The 21247-nt window shown below is 40.4% G+C and overlaps 1 protein-coding gene across 3 annotated transcripts in view; it reads right to left on the minus strand.

The window, feature by feature from the left end:
• Positions 1-21247, minus strand: part of ltbp1 (latent transforming growth factor beta binding protein 1) — a 126637-nt gene that overhangs the window by 21189 nt on the left and 84201 nt on the right. Inside the window, exons 11-18 of one of the 3 annotated variants that reach the window (XM_061040843.1) lie at positions 18406-18573; positions 14326-14502; positions 11940-11962; positions 11347-11449; positions 10519-10605; positions 9411-9536; positions 8060-8179; positions 6410-6529 (exon numbers count right to left, since the gene is read on the minus strand). In XM_061040843.1, the coding sequence (XP_060896826.1) occupies positions 6410-6529; positions 8060-8179; positions 9411-9536; positions 10519-10605; positions 11347-11449; positions 11940-11962; positions 14326-14502; positions 18406-18573 (924 nt within the window). The remainder of the gene's footprint in view (positions 1-6409; positions 6530-8059; positions 8180-9410; positions 9537-10518; positions 10606-11346; positions 11450-11939; positions 11963-14325; positions 14503-18405; positions 18574-21247) is intronic. The other 2 variants (XM_061040845.1, XM_061040844.1) reach the window with 2 other exon arrangements.

Consider the following 21247-nt stretch of genomic DNA (forward strand, 5'->3'; position numbering starts at 1 on the left):
ATTGTACTCTTTAAACAGTAGACAAACAACGGGCTGAATACACTAAATAGCTCTCAAGGTTAATTGCTTTAAGGAGCATTTGTAAACAATAATAAACACGCTGCTTGTACAACACTGACTGAGACGTCTCCTCACGGCCTGTGATTTATCACAGTGTTGAGAGCTGATCTCATTAATGCTGGAGGGCTCAACATTCAGGTAAACACGGGCACTGTAATCGGAGTGGCAGTAATTGGTCGTTGTAATATTGATAAATAATGGCAGCATTGAGTGGCATGTAATAATTAAAATTTGACTTGGTTTCCGTAGCAACAAAATGAACTGATTAGTAAGTGTTGTTTTCCCTTATTTGTTGATCGAGAGCCAAGATGGCATTGGCTCCACTGTAGCTCTCTGTAGTCTCGTTTGTTGTGTGAGGCCTGACGATGTATAACCAAGGGAATGATCACGCTTCCGTGTAACAAGCAAAAACAAAGAAGTCCATTCATGACAACCCTGCCAAGACCTAATGCATGTTTATGAGGCAACAAGTCCTTTTTAATGGCACTTGATGTCTGAAGTTATTACACAGTTTTTATTTATAGGCATACATTCATTCTGACTATGAGTGACACTGATTACTAATTAATCTAATTAATCTAACTAATTACTATAGCTGTAATTCTGAATCGAACTGTAGTTATACTATAGGTACTGTGTCTGTCCCCCGGCCCAAACGCGTTTTTATAAGTCATCCAAACGGCGTGAATCATCAGAATCTGATTAGAATCAAAACTACGAATACGATTTTGCTACAAGATCGGAGGATTCACTGCGGACTTTTGAACATTAGGTCCTTAGCATCCAAGTCTCTTTTAGTGAATGATCTGATATCAGATCAGCACATTGATTTACTTTTTTTGACTGAAACCTGGCTGTGTCGAGATGAATATGTTAGTTTGAATGAATCCACTCCTCCCAGTCATTTTAATACTCATATACCTCGAGACACCGGACGAGGTGGTGGAGTAGCAGCTATTTTTAATTCCAGTCTTTTAGTTAACCCTCGACCAAAGCTGAATTTTTCTTCTTTTGAAAGCCTTGTTCTTAGTCTTCCACATCCAGTCTCAAGAACCTTTCAGCCAGTTCTAGTTGCTGTAGTTTACCGCCCTCCTGGCCCATATTCTGAGTTTTTATCTGAGTTTGCAGAATTTTTATCAGACTTAGTCCTTAGCAGTGATAGAATAATTGTTGTAGGTGACTTCAATATCCATGTGGATGTTGAAAATGATAGCCTGAGCACAGCTTTCATGTCACTATTAGACTCTATTGGTTTCACCCAGGGTGTAAACGAACCTACTCATCATTTTAACCACACCCTGGATCTTGTTTTAGCTTATGGAATTGAAATCCATAACCTTACAGTTTTCCTAGAAAATCCTCTTCTATCAGACCATTTTTTTATTACATTTGATTTTGTCCTACTAGAATTACCTCTGCCTGGAAGAGGTGTGCTTTCTAGAAGTTTGTCGGATAGTGCTGTGGCTAGATTTAAGGAAGCTATTTCAGCTGTTTTTGATTCAGTACCATGTTTCAACACAGTTGGAAACTCTTACGATAGCTTTAGTCCCTCTCAGCTAGATCAGTTTGTTGATAGTGCAGTGGATTCACTGAGAGTTACTCTGGATTTGATTGCTCCCCTGAAACAGAAGGTTGTCAAGCGGCGGAGAGTGGCTCCATGGTTCAACTCAGAAACCCGTACTCTGAAACAATCGTCACGGAATTTTGAAAGAATATGGCGTTCGACCAAAACGGTAGAATCTCGTTTTTTCTGGCAGGATAGTCATAGAAGATATATGAAGGCTCTACGTCACGCCCGAGCTGCCTACTACTCCTCTCTAATCGAGGAAAACAAAGGCAATCCTAGATACCTTTTCAGCACTGTAGCCAGGCTGACAGAGAGTCATGGCTCCATTGAGCCTTGTATTCCTCTAGCCCTCAGCAGTAATGACTTCCTGAGCTTTTTCAACAACAAAGTTCTAGACATCAGAGACAAAATTGGTAACCTCCTGCCCTTACCTGGTGCAGATACGTCTGTTACGGCAGAGACAGTTCCAGGACCAGATATTAGTCTCGACTGTTTTTCTCCAATCGACCTTTCAGAGCTACATTCCATTTTTTCTGCATCGAAACCGTCAACCTGTATTTTGGACCCAATCCCAACCAAGCTGTTTAAGGAAGTCTTTCCCTTAGTTAGCAACTCCATATTAGATATGATCAATATGTCTTTACTGGCAGGCTATGTACCACAGACATTTAAAGTAGCGGTAATCAAACCTCTACTTAAAAAGCCTACTCTGGACTCAGGAACTCTGGCTAACTACAGACCTATATCCAACCTTCCTTTTATCTCGAAGATCCTGGAGAAGGTGGTAGCTAAACAGCTGTGTGACTTTCTCCATGACAACAGTTTATTTGAAGAGTTCCAGTCAGGATTTAGAGTCCACCATAGCACTGAGACTGCACTAGTTAGAGTTACAAACGATCTACTTCTAGCCTCAGACAGGGGACTTCTGTCTGTGCTCGTCTTGTTAGATCTTAGTGCTGCTTTTGACACCATTGACCATCGGATCCTGTTGTACAGACTGGAGCATTTGCTTGGAATTACAGGGACTGCTTTAAGTTGGTTTGAATCCTACTTATCAGACCGATCTCAGTTTGTACATGTTAATGATGAGTCCTCTATGCACACTAAAGTTTGCCATGGAGTCCCACAAGGTTCAGTGCTTGGACCAATTCTTTTTACATTATATATGCTTCCTCTGGGAAATATTATGAGGAAACACTCCATACAGTTTCATTGTTATGCAGATGATACTCAGCTTTATGTATCAATGAAGCCCAATGGTACCAGTCAGTTATGTCAGCTAGAAACGTGCCTTAAGGACGTTAGGACCTGGATGACCAGAAATGTTTTGCTACTTAACTCAGACAAGACTGAAGTTATTGTGCTAGGCCCTAAGAACCTCAGAGAGACTTTTTCTAGTGATGTGACTGTCCTTAATGACATCAGCCTGGCATCTAGCACCACTGTTAGGAATCTAGGAGTTATTTTTGATCAAGATATGTCTTTTAGCTCTCACATCAGTCAAGTTTCAAGAACAGCCTACTTTCACCTTCGTAATATATCCAAGATCAGGAATATCCTGTCGCAAAGTGATGCAGAAAAACTAGTTCATGCATTTGTTACCTCCAGACTGGATTATTGTAACTCTCTTTTGTCAGGGTGCTCTGGCAAATCTCTAAAGACTCTTCAACGGGTCCAGAATGCTGCAGCTCGTGTACTGACCAGAACCAGGAAATGGGACCACATTACTCCTGTCCTGGCTTCTCTGCACTGGCTCCCTATACAGTCTAGAATAGAATTCAAGATCCTTCTTCTCACCTACAAAGCTCTAAATGGCCAGGCACCATCTTATCTTAAGGAGCTACTAGTGCCGTACTGTCCCTTGAGAGCGTTGCGGTCCCGGAGTGCAGGCCTGCTGGTGGTACCTACAGTCTCCAAGTGTACTATGGGGGGTAAAGCCTTCAGTTATCGGGCTCCTCTCCTCTGGAACCGCCTTCCAGCCGGGGTCCGGGAGGCAGACACAGTCTGTATTTTTAAGATTAGACTTAAAACTTTCCTTTTTGATAAATCTTATAGTTAGGGCTGGTGCTGGTGTAGACCAGCTCTTAGTTATGCTGCTATAGGCTTAGACTACCGGGGGAACTGGCACCTTGAGCTCCTCTCTCTCTCTCTCTCTCTCTCTCTGCATATACAGTACATCATATTACTGCATGTATCTATCTATAAATCTCAGTCACTAACCACCTACTTTCCTGGGAGCTCTTGAGCTCCCCTAGGCTCCTCAAGATCATCGGTTGACGGCTTGCCAGAACAACCCCCACCCCACCACTACCCCCTCCCCACCGGATCGTGGGTTGGCGGCCTGCCAGAACAACCCCCCACACCCCCTCCCCTCCCCACCGGATTGCTGATGGACGGTCTACCTCCCCCCACCCCCTTGCTCTCTATCCCTCTTCCTGCATCTTATCCCATCTCTCCCCCTATCCCTTTCCAAGCCCGGCGCAGTCTAGGCCTGTGAAGACTGTTTCGTCATGAGCCGGGGATCCGGCCGAAGATTTCTGCCTTTTAATAAGGCAGTTTTTTCTTACCACTGTAACTTTTGCTGCTTTGCTAAAGTGCTCATGATGGATAGGTCGGATCTTTGTAACATAGCAATAAGTAAGGTCCTTTACCTGCTTTTTGTAACATAACAATGAGTAAGGTCTTTTACCTGCTCTTTTGTAATGTTAACAGACAATGAGTAAGGTATTTTACCTGCTTCTTGTAAAGTGTCTCGAGATAACACTTGTTATGAGTTGACGCTATACAAATAAAAGTTGATTGATAAAGTTGATTGATGGTTTACAGCAACAGCGCAAGATCACTCAAACACTTGATTAGTTTTTGGAAATCCATTTTTTTTTTTTTTAATTGTGAGAATAATACACCATAGATGAGAAAAATGTTAATACAAATACTTTGCCACTGCAATTAAGTAGAGTTTCAAATACTCTATCTGTACTTTGAAAAAAACTGATTTTAAACTCTAGTTTAACGAATGCCTCAAGTTTAACCTCCTTTTGATGCTCAAAAAGTAAAATGAAAACATAAAATTTACCAAAAGATCATTATACCCCTGCTTGTCATGAATATTCTTCAAACTGTTTTGTATTTCACAGTTATTTCTTGACTGAATAGTTAAGTGTAGTCCTCACAGAACGAGGTATCAAGGTACTGATTGGCTTTAGTACGTATTGTAACATGAGCATTTAACTTCTAACTGAGACACACACACACACACACACACACACACACACACACACACACACACACACACACACACACACACACACACACACACACACACACACACACACACACACACACAGGCACATGGTCTAGGAGATGTGACATGCCCTGTGCTTGGCAGTGTCATTCCAACATCTGTGAGCTGGGTTAAAAACGTCTTTAAAAGGACTCTGTTGCATGGCCTAATTATTTCCTCTCAGGACCACAACCAATCACTGCCACCCTGCTGTGGTTTGGCTCGCCCTGTATGGAGCGAAAGCTGTCCAAACCTCACAGCTAACCCTGTGTCACATGGGACACAGGAGCAGCAGACCACTGAAAGACGATAAATGGGCACACCTTTCATTTCCAGGAAAACGTTGGCTTAATATTGTGTGTTTTCTGGAACATTTCACTCGTTTCATTGCTTGATTGGTGTTGTATCTTATCCCGTATGGGATTGCTGGGCTGATTTCTCTACATATCGATGACTAGATATTACGCACTATGAATCTAGGATGTCATCTAACTGTTCCAAGAAAGATTCATTTAATTAAAAGTCCAAATAACTGAGATTAGAGACCGCTTTTATTTGAGGTACTACTAAAACAGTGACTGAGTTTCAAGTACGGTTTAGTGTCTGCTGTATTTCGGGGCAAAAGTTGAAGCATGTGTACAAGGGATGTATACTGTATGTTTTTGTGACAAAAAAATCTGCTTTTAGATGTAAACTAGCAGAAGGCGTGGCTTCGATGCGCAGTTGTTATCATTTGTGTTGTCTGCTTCACATTGAGAAGTTAAAATTCCCAATAAAAAGATCTAAGATGATTTAATTGTAGAAAGTATAAAACATTGAAGTAATCTCAGTGACATCATCCATTGGTTTGACTGTAAAAGTATTAAATATTCAGAGCATTTTTTTTTGGACCAGGCTGTTAACGTTTTTATTTTTGCCGTTAAAATGGGCATTATTGAATGGGTGTGTATGTGACTTCTGGAGCTTTAGGTGACAGCCTCAAGTGGACACTGGAGGAACTGCAGCTTTTTGCACTTCAGAATTGGCCTCCTTTCAAACTACTTTTACAATCAAATATGAATGTATGTATTTTAGGCTATCTTCCTGAAAAAGAAAAAAAAGAAAAATAGAAAATATGTCTGAAGTGTCTGTGATAGACATCGAAATATGGTTTGAGCAGAATTTATTTTTATAAAAGGGTCCCTTCATCAACCTAAGCACCTTAAAGATGACTTTTATTTTTACTTTACTCAAAGAAAAAAAAATCAAAACAGAGTTCTTCCTGGGTTTTCATTATTGATTGCTCTAATCTAAATGTCCAACTTGTTTACTTTCATTTCTTTATTGTCTTTGGTCATCAAATTTTTTAAAAATGTCTTTGTCAGACTTACCACTTCTAGATGATGAACGCTGCTTGTTTTTTGGCAAAAGGTTGTGGCATTCATTTACCTGAATATTCTTGCATTCATTCGTTTAAATTTAACAAAAAGCATGAGTGTTTCAGTAAAGTTGAGACGTACCTTCACACAGGTTTCCCTGTGCCAAGAAGCCATCAGGACAGAAGTGACAGTAGTAGCTGCCGGGCATGTTGTAGCAGAAACCATTGGGACACAGCGTATCATCTTCACACTCATTAATATCTTTAAAGAAAAAAATACAAAACAGGTCATGTATAATCCTATCACACATACGCTCTAACACATACTGTGGAACCCAATACATTTCAACCCTCAAAGCAAACGCAATTGTTGTTTCCTGCACTGTGCATTGGCATTCATCCTTTATAATCTAAGTTCTTTACCTCAATATTATAGCACAACTGAAGGGTTGTGCAGAAGGGTTCACAAGTCTATTAAATGTAGTAGGTTGACTTTGCACCACAGAGTAATGAGCATCTTTAAGAATTCCAAAATATGTCTGATCGCCTACTCCCATATTAACCTCTCAAAGAACTCATGATCTGATCAGTCATCCTCCACAGATTTTTATTGCAGCTCTGAGGAAATAACCATCAGGCCCATTTGCCCTCACAGCCCCAATTCAGTATCATTTCAGTGGGTGGGGAGAGCTGTGTTGAAATGGCAGGAAACCACGTAATGACAGGGTGCTTCATATTTATATCCCAATAAGTGGGATGAAGCAGGGAGGAGGGTGGTGCAGACGCTGGTAACAGTGTGGTCACCGGTTGTGTCCAAAATTCCACTGACTTATAATTCTATTAGTATGCACTTGTTAGTGTGCGGAGCTTATGTTTGACCAAGTGTTGACCAGTGCCAGAGGGTGTGGTTGTGCATAGCATGCATAGTGTCTTAAGATTGATGGTGCATTTTATTTAAACGTGAAATGTGCTCGTGTGTGTGTTGGTGCATTTCTAACACCCTTGACTGAATCATTCAATCTGTCCCTTCAGCAATCATGTTCAAAATGGCACAGTGTCTTGACCACCTAATTGTTCAGGAATGTGGATGATGACTCATCAGATTTTGTTCTCACTCGCAGTTTGTCAAACACAGTGGCATGGCTTATTTGTTACTGGTAATTTGACTGCACATGAGACCTTCACATGCTAAAATGATTTTACAGTCATATTTTGAAGCATATGGCTGCCGTGTGTGGAAAGGTGGGAGGAGGAACATCTTGGTTAGGCACCACTGTGGAATCAGAATTTCTATTTTATCAACACTCAGGTTATGTTGCAAAATAAAAGCCCTATTTGAATAATTCACTGGGGATGTACATGTCCAGATTCTTAGTGTTTTTGGTGACCACATACCCTCCCATGAAGAGCCCTCAGGAGGCTTATATTTCCCTGCAAATTCCAAGGTGAAGTTCTGTTTTTTGAAGTGATGCTGTATGAAGTAATTATCTATACTCAGCATATTAACCTGCAGTAGATTGTAGATGGCATGGCCTCTGTTTAAACAGGCTGGCAAAGAGGATGATGGGGAATATACTAACTACTGGTTAGAGTGAAGTGGTGTTGTACTTTATGTAACCACACTGAATGAATAAACCTGCATGCCTTGAACCCTTTCTATTTACAATAAGTCGATTTTATTTTGTAAAATAATATTAGGCAGTCTTTTTTTTGGTTCAGGACTCATTGCATCAGAATGTATTTCATAAAACGCCTAAAAATATGTTTGGCAGAATGCATGGTCACTTCTTACCTTCACAAGTGATTCCCCTTTCATCGAGGCGGAATCCCAGCTGACACACACACAGGTAACTCCCCTCTGTATTTGTACAGATACCGCCATTGCATGGCAGTTGCAAACACTCATCTTCATCTGGACACACACACACACACACACACACACACACCCCAGAACATCTGTTTAGACATCAGTAGCTGTAGATATACACACCCATATTTGTCATGTCAAAATAAAACCATTTGTCATACAGACAGTGCTGGTTGTCTGAAATGTTACTTTGGGGCAAAAAATACAATATTTTCAATTCGGGAACAAATTTCTTCCATTAAAATGTGCTGACTGAGAGCAAACACAAAGAAGTTTTTAAGCCCCCTAGAGTTTCAGCATTTGTGGGGGTTAAGTGAATGTGCACTACTCTCCCTCTGTGGCCAGGCAACTTTAAGCAGCATTAAAGGTAAATTATGCAAAACACACTTCACCATGTTTTTCTAACACTAATATGTGTCCCTATTCTGTCTACAAACCCCCCAATTAAGAGAAAAGTCCATCCTCTCCGTCTTCTGCCTGCTCCACTTTTCAGAAAATGTGTGCTCAAACAGGCCGTTTGGAGATTTTCCCTCCATGACATCACAAAGGGCAGTAACCCCTCCCCCAGGTGGGTGACACTCCCACAGCTAGGTGTTTGTTCTGCCCTCTGAGTCTGCCTTTAACTGAAAATTATTTGGCATGGTGCAAGAAAGCCCAAGCCACATCCCCTTCCAGAGAGGGGGCATGGTCAGATGCAGCTCATTTGCATTTAAAGCAATAGACACAGAAACAGCCTGTTCTGAGCAGGGCTGAAATAGAGGGGTTTATAAGGAATGATCAGAGTCGATTTTTAACAAGAAACTTCATAAACATGTTTTGGGGAGCTGAGTCTTATTTAAACTGGTTGAAAAGGAGAATAACATGTGACCTTAAAAGCCTAATGGCTGGGCTTGTTACCTGTACACAAACTTAAACTTTTAAACTTTGAATTTGCGGTCTAAATGATATTTATTTTAAACAACAGAATCCAGTGCAAGAGATTTAGCTTACATTGATGAACTGCTTGTCTAGAAGCTTAGTGTTCCTCACCAATTAATGAAATCATTTTCAAATCAATCATTTGTGTTAAATAAGCAAAAGCATTGAATATACAGGTTGATGTCCAGCAGGTAGGCAGTGGCAAAAAACACAGATTTCTGACAAGGTGATGAAGGTACGCTGGCAGATCTCCCCATACATCCTTACACTGTGCACTGCATACAAAGCTTGTTAAAAGTAAAGCCAACTTGCTGACATGAATATACACAAGATAACCTTTGACCAGTGGACTCCTCACCTACACAGGTGGTATTGGCGTCATCCAGGCGGTATCCTTCATAGCAGTGGCAGGTGTATCCCCCAGCTGTGTTGTAACAAATCCCCTGGCCACAAATATAAGGGTTGACCTGGCACTCATCCACCTCTGGGCCAGAGGAGAGAGAGAGAGAGAGAGAGAGAGAGAGAGAGAGAGAGAGAGAGAGAGAGAGAGAGAGAGATGGGGGTATTAATACAGCAGCAGGATGAGAACTAATAATGGGTCCTAAATTACTAAGGAGACCCAGACGGAAGCACAACATGCCGTTGCCACAAGTTAACTGCTGATATAAAAGTACCACAAGTTCCTGATGTTAACCACAAAGTAAGCTGACACAACTTACTGCAGGGAGGTTTATTACATTTATATTATTAGTATTTTTTTCTACATTTTAAATGATTCAAAAGATTGATGAATACATTTAACATTGAATTTCAACCCAACAAACCAGTTTCCACAGTATCTCAAAAAGAGTTCAATAACTCATATTTTCCTTTAGTCATTTTTAAATTAAACAGGTTCCAAGCTTTAATATTAAAACTCAATCCACCTTGAGATATACGTGCTCTTGTCCACTTCTGCTTCTGCTGTTTTACTCTTAGGACTTTGGAAGTCCCAAAACGGCATCCTGATCAAGTGCCTAAAGAACCTTGACCTTTGGATGAAGGAGCAGTGGGCTCCATTCAGGTATCTGAGCTCCTGAGTGCAACCAGCCTGAAACTTGAGGAAATCTCATGTTGTCAGTTTCTATCTGTGTTCTCATCCTTTCGGACACTACTCAAAGTTCGTTAGCATGTTTATACATCGCTCTTATGGTACGGGCTTTGCCTTCTGGCTGAGTTCCAACTATACTGCAAGGGTTAACAAGGTCGACATCAGGTCCCAAGGTAAACATTTGCATGTTTTTTTTATCTGTGTGACTTGTAAATACTCACTTTCAGAATTCAAGACACACAAAGAACAAAGTATTTGTTCAGTTCAAAATGTGTCGGCTGTAAGTCACCTCTTCTTCACTTCAATCAAACCCTCAGAATAGACAAGTATGGGCTGCTGCAAATAATACAAACATGTAAGAATGTTTTAGTCTTACCAGCTGATATGGTGGGAGCGATGTCCTGGCCGGCATTAGATGGAAGGATTTCCACCGGTGCAGGAGGAGAAGTCCTCTCAATGACCTCTAACAAATCAAAAAACACAAAGACATAGATTTAGTTTATTACATTTATTTGACTTACACATTTGTTCCAGTAAATATTGTACGATGATTCAATTTATCTCAAAGAATGCAGTTTACCATATTTAAGGTTGAAATAAACCACGCATTTTATGCATTTCCCCTAAAAACAATTTCTCAATGGCCAGCAAGATTTTGTGGCAATACCGTGAGTAAATAGATACCTTGCTCTATATACAGAAAAATACATTGTACCAAGACACAGCTGACAGCCAGTTGGCTGTATTGAGAACATGGGAAAAGGTTTAAGGAATTTATCAAATGCAATCTTGCTGATAATGGCATGTCAGAGAATGACTGGACTCCTTCAACTGCGAGGAAGGCAAAAAAAAATGAAAGTACGGAGGTCTTTTTAGAACATCAGACTAATGTTGTCAGCAGCAGATTCAGCTCTACTTTTAGCAGTCTGTGCTGCTCTTTGTCATTTTCTGCTGCAGTTTTTGAACTCTCAGCGATCCTTCAGGCATAATATAAGCATGCATCACTTTTTTCTCATACATTTAGGCAAAAATTTGGAGTTAGCTAATATTAGCATTATAACTTTAGCACAACTGCAAACTGTACATTAAAACTATAGTTCAACTACAGTAAAGCTGTGGTACACAAAGTGCCCTGAGTTCAACAAGCTGTGTTTCTAAGTCCTATTCTGTTACCACAGAGGTTAAAGGGTAGTGAAGCAGGCACCTGGATAGGCTGCCTCGATCCTGACAGTGGATACGCCCGGAGATAGCTGTGGCTGAATGGGTTCAACAACTGGCCTATCACTAACCACAGGAACTACCAGCTCCTTTAATGACAGGATACACACAATAATACAAAGGGACAAGGTCAACAACCATATGCATTTCTTTCAGTGGAAATGTCTCTATCAAAGCTTTGGACGCTGCTTCTGTCATGCAATACAGATGTTGTGCTGTGAAGCAGATTAGCATTCAGCTCGTATAGCAACTGACTGCAGTTTAAAAAGAAAAGAATGAACAGCTCAGTGAGCAAGCCATGAAGCAAAAAATAAATGCCACTTCTGCATTGACTTTCTTCTTTTTTTGGGGGGGTGGGGGGGTCAGTAAAGGACTTGGGTCTATTTTTGGTACACATACCAATACACATACACATAACAGATTTACACATTGACGCACTGCTCAGTGCTGACCAGCTCAAAGTCATGCAGCAATGTTGCTGACTTCATGCAAAGATGATTCTGCAACTCCTCAGCAAAAGTAATGTCTGAGCATGCAAGCTGCTTCTACATTGTTCACTCTTGAAAGTGCCCAACCTACCTGATCTGGTGCAGTTGTTGCTACTGACCCACGGAAAAAAGAAACAAACATTTGAAATACAAGGTTGTAAAATAATATACTGCATGTGACTATCTCTGATGTTTTATCATTTATATCAACATGGGAAGGCAATATAACAGTAACAACTATCTGGATAACTCATGATAACAGCAACTCAAACTAAGAAATAATCATGACCTCTCTGAGACAGTTTGAATATGAACATTACTTGGGGGAGGAGTTATCTATTGGATTGATTTTGCATAAGCTAAATTTGCTATTATACAGGCAACTGGTTTTATATCGACTTTTTAATATTGACTTCACCAAGGCAGGCCCACCCACAGAAATGCCTGGCCCCCTGAAAGGCCAAGTGAATGGGCCCTCCACAGATGTCATTAAATATTGTCATTACAAGTTGCATTAGCCTCCTGGATAACATTCACCTCCTCTGCCTGGCTCTGATCACCTTCTGGAGCTTACTGAAAAAGCTAACAAGATATTTTTGGGATCAAATGTCACCTTTCTCTCTGAAACTATACCCAGCCCGACATCACTGTCCTATCAATTAAGTTCAATGGGCTCGCCCACAACTATGTCCATAAAAAAAAAGTTCATACCCTTATAAGAAGAGGGGATAAACATTTTGAAACAGGCAACAATGAATTAAACATCTTTCTTTGTTGTGTTAATAAGTAATGGTGAGTATTTAGTTTTTAAAAAATGTATTAAGATTGCTTAGATTTAGGATGACCATGTTTTAATGAACCCTAACAGGCCCTCCATGTGCCTGAGCCCCAGAGAGCTCCCCCCACTTATCGGCAGCTTTGACTAAGGGAAGCGACACTGAAAGACAAAATTCAAAAAGTACAAGCAAAGGGTTATTTACACCTGTAAATGTGCTACAGAGCACAGGCTTCCCTGTGTGCTGGTGCTATATGTGCAATTATGGTTTTATTTGAGGAAGAATTGGCCCCTTTCTATGCAAATGAACCTCATTTCAAAAAGTGTCTAACTCACAAACGACAGCGCTAACAGCCACACACAGTTAGAATGAAAATGTTACTGTCTGCTCGGAGTAGGTGGTAAATGAGCAACAGTTTTCATTAGGGGTTTCACACACATCTTTCCACTGCTATTCCACCTCTGTATGATAAAAGAAAATATATAAACTAAGTCTTTAAGGATTAGAGTGGGAAATGTTTGCTTTTAACGCATGATCACACCAGAGAGTAATACAGATAAGTTCATCGGGAATCTTTTTGAGGATGTATACTGTATACTTCATGACACTATAAAAGAAAAGTATCTTAATTGAGACATATCATAGGTTTCCTAGCTACCTAGCATGCTAAATTAAAGTTGGAAAGGCCAGTTAGCACATTGGCTCGTCAGAGCAGTTCATTCTGCAACCATACTCTATCTGCTCATGTTTTCAGCTTACAGGTTTATTAGACATCATAACAGGACAGTTTGCAAAAGTAAAAAAAAAATGTATCTACAAGTTAAAGTGATCACAAGAAAAGCCCCTCCTTCTCTGGTCATCCATAAACATTAAATGAAAACCTAACAAAACGTGATTATAATAAATCTCCGCTATGTGGAACCCACAATGCACTAACTCCCAACCTTTGTTTGAACGATGCATTTGAATTTTATTATCCACAGAGTCGTTTTGTGTTGTTAACAGTTCATAAATATTTGAAACTACATAAAAAATACTCCTCACTTCCTCCAACTAAGCATGGTTCCGGTGTCAAAATGCCAGTCTTCACGCTGCCAGCCGTCACATTGCTATCTGGTCGTCTCCAAACACTAATCAACTTGGGGAAGTGGATTTCTTTTCCGACTGTTTTATGTTCTGTCCTGTCTGCCTGGAAAAGTCTGGCTGTACTCCTTTGCTCCAGAGGACCTCAGCGGTAATTTGGACCAGAGGTCTTGCTTTGGCTAAAATGTTACAAAGTCTCTCCTTCCCTTTGTGGCTACCAAGCATGTCCCAAATAACAACCGGGGGGGAGGTGAAGCTCTTCTCCCTCTCTCAGCCATGTTTGTCTCTCCCTGTCTTTGCCTCCTCTAAAAGGCAGTGTGTTGGGCCATGTTTGAAAGGCGTGAGGTGAAACAAAGCACTCCAGTATTCTCCACAAGCAAATACCACGTATGACTCTGTTGATTTGATGTCTGTAACAGCAGCGAGAGATGCATCAATTGCAATTTCTTTGGTCAAATCTGCGTTCCAATTTTTTTTTCATAGCCCCTGGAAACCTGACTTGAAATATTAAAATCCGTATGTGAAAATTGAGGGTTTCATTAAGCATCCACAAAACTCTGAGTGAAAATAAACATTCACAACTATGACAAAAAAAAACTCTTTCTCGTGGAGACTTACCTGGTATGATCTCTTCTGGTTTCCCAAAAGCCTCCACTGGTCTCTCTGGTGTTGGCAGGGGCTGGGGAGGAGGTGGCAGGTCAATGGGCTCCTGGTAAACGGGGACTTGCTTATGGACAGGTGGATTTGGTAGAACTGTGTAGCCCATTCCACCAGGACAGATCTCTTTGAACTTAGCTACATGACAAAACACAAGTGAATATCATACAAGTGAAAAAAAGAGGTTCATGTACACTATACATTTTTTTTAAAATGAATTTATTTTATGCCTTTATTTTAGATATAGGATGGTACATAGAGTCAGAAATCAGGGACAGAGAGATTGGGGAACGACATGCATGAAAGGAGCCACAGGTCGTATTTCTAAATGTTAATATTAAAACTTCATCTATTATGAGGGCATGTGTTGTGACACTTTCCCCTTTTAAATTTCAAGTTTTTCAATATTGTAAGCATACTTGAGGTTTTCAGGTATTAATGCCTCAAGGTATTATCTTGACTCCAGTTTTACACAACTGCTAAAACTGATAAACTCATAATGTAATGAAACAGGAAGCCAAATGCCTATTTACACAGTGCTGGGTTGGATTCCCTTTCACTATCCACTTTACCTTAACCCCGGGAAAAACGTCATGAGGTTAAGGAAAGATGTTAGGAGAATTCATAAAGGACATTTTCCACTAAGCGACGTAATTATCGCTTCAAAGTAGGGCTTTAAATGTAGCGGACACAAGGAATTGTGGGGCGGCATTATCTCATCTCCTTTGGTAAAGGATGGTCCAGTGTATCCTATGCTAAAGGAGGTCATAAAGGAAGCACTGACCCACCTTTCCTTTGCTTTTAGAGAATTCAAACGGCTCTTATCATGGCCGTCACTTAAAAGTTTAATTTCACTCAGTTAGGAACCTTCCTAAGCAAAATAGAAAATTCGAACGCACCCCTAGTAGCTGTCTCTCAATTGTTTGACACCAGATGCCGCTCTCAGCTGGTGCCTCGACAACTGTTTGTGTGCAAAGGTGCCATTCTTTCCCAATGTATTTACGCTCAGCCCCTTTAAATTACGTTTGAAGTTACGTTTTGGTCTGCACACAGACATGCCACTTGTTTGACACGTTTAGTTCAGGCGCATTTGTCCCCAAGGATAGTTTTTAAATCAATTTCAACCCAGTTCAGGCATCATTGAAGGTTGAAGCATTCTACTGGAGCAAATTGAAAACTAAAAGTTTCGAGCCACATAACTACCCATTTAAGCAGGGACAGGTCCTCTTCACAAGTGACAGGATTGTACTAGAAAAAGGACACAAAACAGCACGACAACCCCACCATTCACCTCGTAGTTCACAGTGTCTGCTGATTCCTTCTCGCCCTTTCAGCTCTGTCAGAACGTGCTCTGGTGTGCCTCTATGTCAAGTCTAAGTCACTATGTTTCAGCCAGTTGAAGACCTTATAACACATAACATTCTGTTTTTACTTCGCTTGAACAACCAAAGCTTTTACTACCAGCTCAAAACAAAAAGCAGAGAAGAGTCTATCTTAAGATGTAGATCCTTATTGGCTCCAGGATAAAAAACCCTTCCATGGTGCTTTGCAGTCAAGCATTCAATGGTAAAATATGGTCTATGAACTGTTGTCATGACGATGCTCTAAACAACCAATAAACTGATTTTTTAAACTAATATGCAAATCCTTCAAACAATGACAAACACTGTTAACAGCAGCCATTTGTAGAGCAGTGTTATTCTATATTTTGTATATTCAAATATTTATTTTTTTAATTTTACATTATATTTCTATTTTACTGTATATATTAGTAATTTTTGAGTGTTTATCGCATGGCCTTGCGGAACAGTCTTTACATTTCACTGCACATCTGTATGAGCATGTGACAAATAAAAATCTTCAATCTTCAATCTCTTTAACAGTGCGATTCCTCAACAGCGCCAAAACGGAGCTCCGCTGTCATTACCTCATTGTTCATTCATACTGATTCAGTGACAGCATAACATTGGTGTCCCAGTCTGTGAATCCACACTGAGTTACCGTGTTGCGGAAGCACAACGTGTATAGGAATCAGAGGGAGCTTCACATACACACACTCGGACATGCACACATAGTGATGTCCTACACTGGCCCAGCCGCTCCGGTCTCACCCCTGTAACGCCTCTTTTGCTACCGCTGATGGCACAGAGGTGGGACCACTTCCTCCTTTGTTATGCCTCCTTGAAATTCATATTTAAGAAGAGACATAAATATCCTGCTTTGACCAGGCAGTCTGAATAGGGCTACCGTTTAAGGAAAGTTCAAGGATACAAGAGTCATTGCATCATTTTAATAACCATCATAAATATGAACTATCTCATTAGCTCACTTTATCACCTGATGGAAATGAGAGAATGACTTTGATTATCTTGTTGAAAAAAACAAGGACTAAAGAAAGTCAAATTGTACCCACCCACAAACTGTAGGCACATACATATGAATTTGTTTTTTGAAGCAACATTTTGGGGCGATTTTTGTCTGTTTTGGATAGGACAGCTGAAGAGAGACAGGAGACATCAGGAGGAGAGAGTGGGGAGGACATGCAGTAAAGGGCCAAGGCCGGACCCAAAACCAAGGCTGCTGCAGAGAGGACTGAAGCCTCCGTACATGGGACAAATATTTACTGTGATATAATGCACCAGTGTATTTTAAAACAAACTGTTTTCCCTATATTCCACTTTTATGAACCATATTGCTGACATAAACACAATGTCTGATGATACTATGTGCTTGCCATATATAAATCATTTGGTATCTTCTGCAGTGCACTGCAACTTCCTGGACTGAAATATTGACTTCTGAAGATACAAAATAAACAGCAAAAGAGCTTGTGAGTGTATTAACAGCTAAAGCAAAAATATTTACTAGAAGAAACTCTATAAGCCAATACTTAGCCAAGCCGTAAAACCCATGCAAACATAAATTATCAGAGATTAAAGACACTGAAACATAAACCATATGGTCTTCTTTCTTTCTTCTTCTGTCGGTTTCTCTTTTTATTAAACATTAAAAACAAATATTAATATAGAGCTTGTTGGTACAGGAAACAGGCCGGTATCTATTTGATTAAAGGGATTCTTTAAATATTAATTTACTGTATACTGTATGGATAGTGACTGTGACTACATAACAGTGTTAAAATTGTGACGGCCCTGTCGCCTGTTAGGTCTCTTTTTAAATTGAATCCATCCACTTCATTCTGACTGCAACTTAATTCCAGCAGTTTGTGGACAGTCTATCCATGGAAAATAAGAAACTGGACTCCCTGCGTGTGGAGGAGGGATACATCACCTCAGCCCTTTGTCCTTTCTTTGTGATCAGACCACAACCTGATCCACCCTCTGCCCAGTATAAGCCTCTAGTGCAAAAGCAGCCTCAGACTACTGTAACTGCAGATGATCAATGTGACTCTGCAGGGCTGCTTTGAAACAACAAAATGTTAGTTGGCAATGCGATTTCTTAGCTAGTTATAATGCCTGTTTCAGGTTCCAAAACATACTCTGCTTGTTCATGTACAGGAAACCATGACGACAGAAACCGAGCGCATGATGCTGGAGTTGGAGCTGATAAATATTGAGCAGCAGTTGAATTAACTGCAATTTTTAATAAGAATAAAAGAGAGGAGACATCAAAGGGGTGTGCTACAGCGGGGATTTAACGCAGAAGAATAAAACAGGCTTTAGACAAAGCCAGTTAAAATTGAGTTTTAAAAGTAAAACATGTAATATAGTGGAGAGAAAGGTGTAATATGGGTTATGTATACCTGATTTAGGTGCAACTCTATGTTCTCTTATCTAAATTAAATTCCTGCTAATCTGAAGAAAGTCATCTTGTCCCAATGAGCAGAACTGAGCCTCAGCTTTATGTATTGCTTTACAAACCTTTGCTGATTTGCAAGGCCAAACTAGAATGCAAGAATGTTGAACGGTGTTAGGCATGATGCTTTCTTGATAAAATGAGAGAGAAAAGTGTAGGGGTAAAGTATTGGCCTAATGTTCTCACTGAGACCTGACAAATGTCTGACGTGGCTGACAGCCTTACCTGTTCCTGGAGGGGGGCATTTGTCACAACGAGGGCCCCAGGCTTTGCCCACACTGCAGCAGCAAAGCTGTTTGCTCAGCTGGGCAGACACTGGGTGCAAACACTGCCTCCCTGAGCTGACCAAACGGAAGCAAGCACCCTTCTCCTCTTGGATGGCAGGCGTGTTGGCTGATGAAGTGCGCAGGAGGAGGACAGAGGAGCAAGGGGAGGCGTAGGAAGTGTTGCAGGAGACACATACATAGGGGGGAGGGGGGGGAGAAAGGACAGAGGGTAGAGAAATATAGAAGTCCCCGTCACCAGAGCAAATGTTTTCAACTGAACAAACTACTGCCACAAACAGAGCCTAAACATATTTCTAAGACAATACAAAGACAAATCTATATTTTGCACTTAGATGTTGGGCAAACATAGTTCGAATGCATTAAAACACAATACAGCAGAAAAAAAATCTATGTTATCATGCCAATGCTCCATGCACTTCAGGCACACACATCTAAGTCAAGCGCTGGCTCAGATTAAAGCATGCAGGAGAGTGTGGATCACTTGGTGCTTTTTCAAGTCTTGTGGTTTGATCCAACATCTTCACTGAATGCCAACTGGAAACTGTTCTTTGTGGAACACAGTCTAAATAATAACCTCCAAGGAAAAACAAGAATGTTTGGTTTACCTTTTTCTTTTTGACTGAAACATTACCTGGAGTAAATCATCTCAATACTGGTTAAGTACTTGACCTATTTTGCCAACAAATTATCAGATTTCAAAACATCAGGAATGGCTTGTAAAAAGATTAGCTGAAGCTGGTGCTGAGGCTTTACTTCAGCTAAATCTAACCATGAAGGCTGTCAATGCTTACTAAACAGAGAGTTAGGATTCTCTACTTCCTCCATTATGAAGACATTAACACTCAGACATACAGTGGTGATGTGGAGTGGTGAGTCGGTTTCATCTTTTGGGCATTTTTTGCAAATGTCTTCCAGTATTTGAGATGAGATGTTTGACAACCATTTGTCTTTTTGTTCAGAGTTGGATCAAGGCCACCGTTTTCAAAGCTTGAAATAAATTGTAGATGAAGGAGCAAACATCTGCTGAGTAAACTTCCTCTATCGTGAAGACATTAACACTCAGACATACAGTACATTCAGTGGTGATGTGAAGTGGTGAGGGGGATTCATCGTTTGGGCATTTTAATGTTTTCCATTATTTGAGATGGGTTGTTTGACAATCATTTGTCGTTTTGTACAAAGTTGGAATCAGGCCACTGTTAGCAAAGCTTAAAATAAAGTCTAGATGAAGGAGCAGACATCTGCTGAAGCCTGTGCAAAGTAAAAACAAAAAAAAGCCTTCTAAAGCTTTGCAATCCTGAAACCCATTGGTCTGACCGCAATAAAGCCTCTTGGAGTCGTTTCAGGAGTAGGAGTTTCGAGACTTCCGTTGCAGCCAGTGGTTGGTCAAAAAGAAGAGATAAAGGATGTCATGCCCAAGATTAAAACCATAGTAAAGGTCACTGTGGTTTGTCATTGTAGATAGTACAACTAAAAACTTGGGACATCTTCCAACAGATTGTTAGCTTCACTTTCATACAGAGCTATGCTTTGAGTAAGTGTGGAACATGTTTTTCTGGTCGCTGTTTTTTGATATGCTGTGCATATGACCATCCATCTTCATTGTGTTTAAGATCAACAAAGGGCAAACTGGCCTCAGATCGTAGCTGATGGGTTCAGTTAAATAAAACCCAACAGTTCACAGCGTAGGTCGATTTAGAAAACAGCCAGAGAAACTCTACCTAGACCTGTAGAGAGAAAGACTGTCAAGGCAAAGTACAGGAGAGAGGTATAATAACACTTCCAACATTTAACATCCCCAAGAGCAAAGTAAGCCCCATTATTGTGAAATGAAAGAAGTCTGAAACCACCAATATTCCTCCAGGCCATCATTTTAAAATGAGTAAACAAGCAATGATGGCCTTGGCCAGGATGGTAACCAAGAAATCAAAGGTTCTCTCTGCAGGGTTTTTCTGTAGAAATGGGACAAGCTGCCAAAAAGGAAAACTATCCCTGCAGCACTCTGCCAGTCTGGCCTTCATGGCAGAGCTAGGGGACGAAGCCACTCTATAGTAAAAGGCAGATGACAACCAGTCTGGAGTTTGCCAACCTGCACTTTGGGGTTGTGGGAGCATAAGGAAAATGTTTCTGTGGTTTGATGAAACCAAAATTAAGCTCTTTGGTCTTGCCAAGAATCTGCATGGTGGTTGCAGCATTAGGCTCTGAGTATGCTCTTCATCTTGAGTGAGTCAATGTCGGGATTTAGGTAAACAGGTAAGAAAAAAAATGTGAATCTAGAACAGTCCTCAAAGAAATCTTCTCACTAAAGCATTCAGAATGCCCAAAACTAAGTCCATGGTGGATGGTATCACACTGAAAGCAAAGCATCAGGAAGCCCCTTTGAAATTAAGGGGATCCAACTAATATCTGGTAACTTAAAAAACAAATGACTCAGGCAATTACAACTACTAATGCCAGTGATTGGTTGAGCATGCATCAATGAGACAGAAGACTTGGGCTGTGTCCAAAACCACATGCCTTCATTTTTTTAAAGTAATTATGAATAGTATGGGTAGTATTGAGTATACTTGAACAGTGATCAATAAGTTTTCATTGTAAGTGTTGCATCACATTGAGTATGTAGTGCATTCCAAATGCATAGTATGCAAATTAGTTTATGTAAGAAATGGCTGAATGTCTATTAGATTGGCAAATTTATTTTCTTCAGACTATCCAATAGCGAAGTAATCATACTGTAATATCGTAAATAAGTTGTCAAGTAATATTTAAATGAATACGTA

This window comes from Labrus mixtus, chromosome 6 (assembly GCF_963584025.1).
Source record: "Labrus mixtus chromosome 6, fLabMix1.1, whole genome shotgun sequence".
In the NCBI taxonomy this organism is placed as follows: Eukaryota; Metazoa; Chordata; class Actinopteri; order Labriformes; family Labridae; genus Labrus; species Labrus mixtus.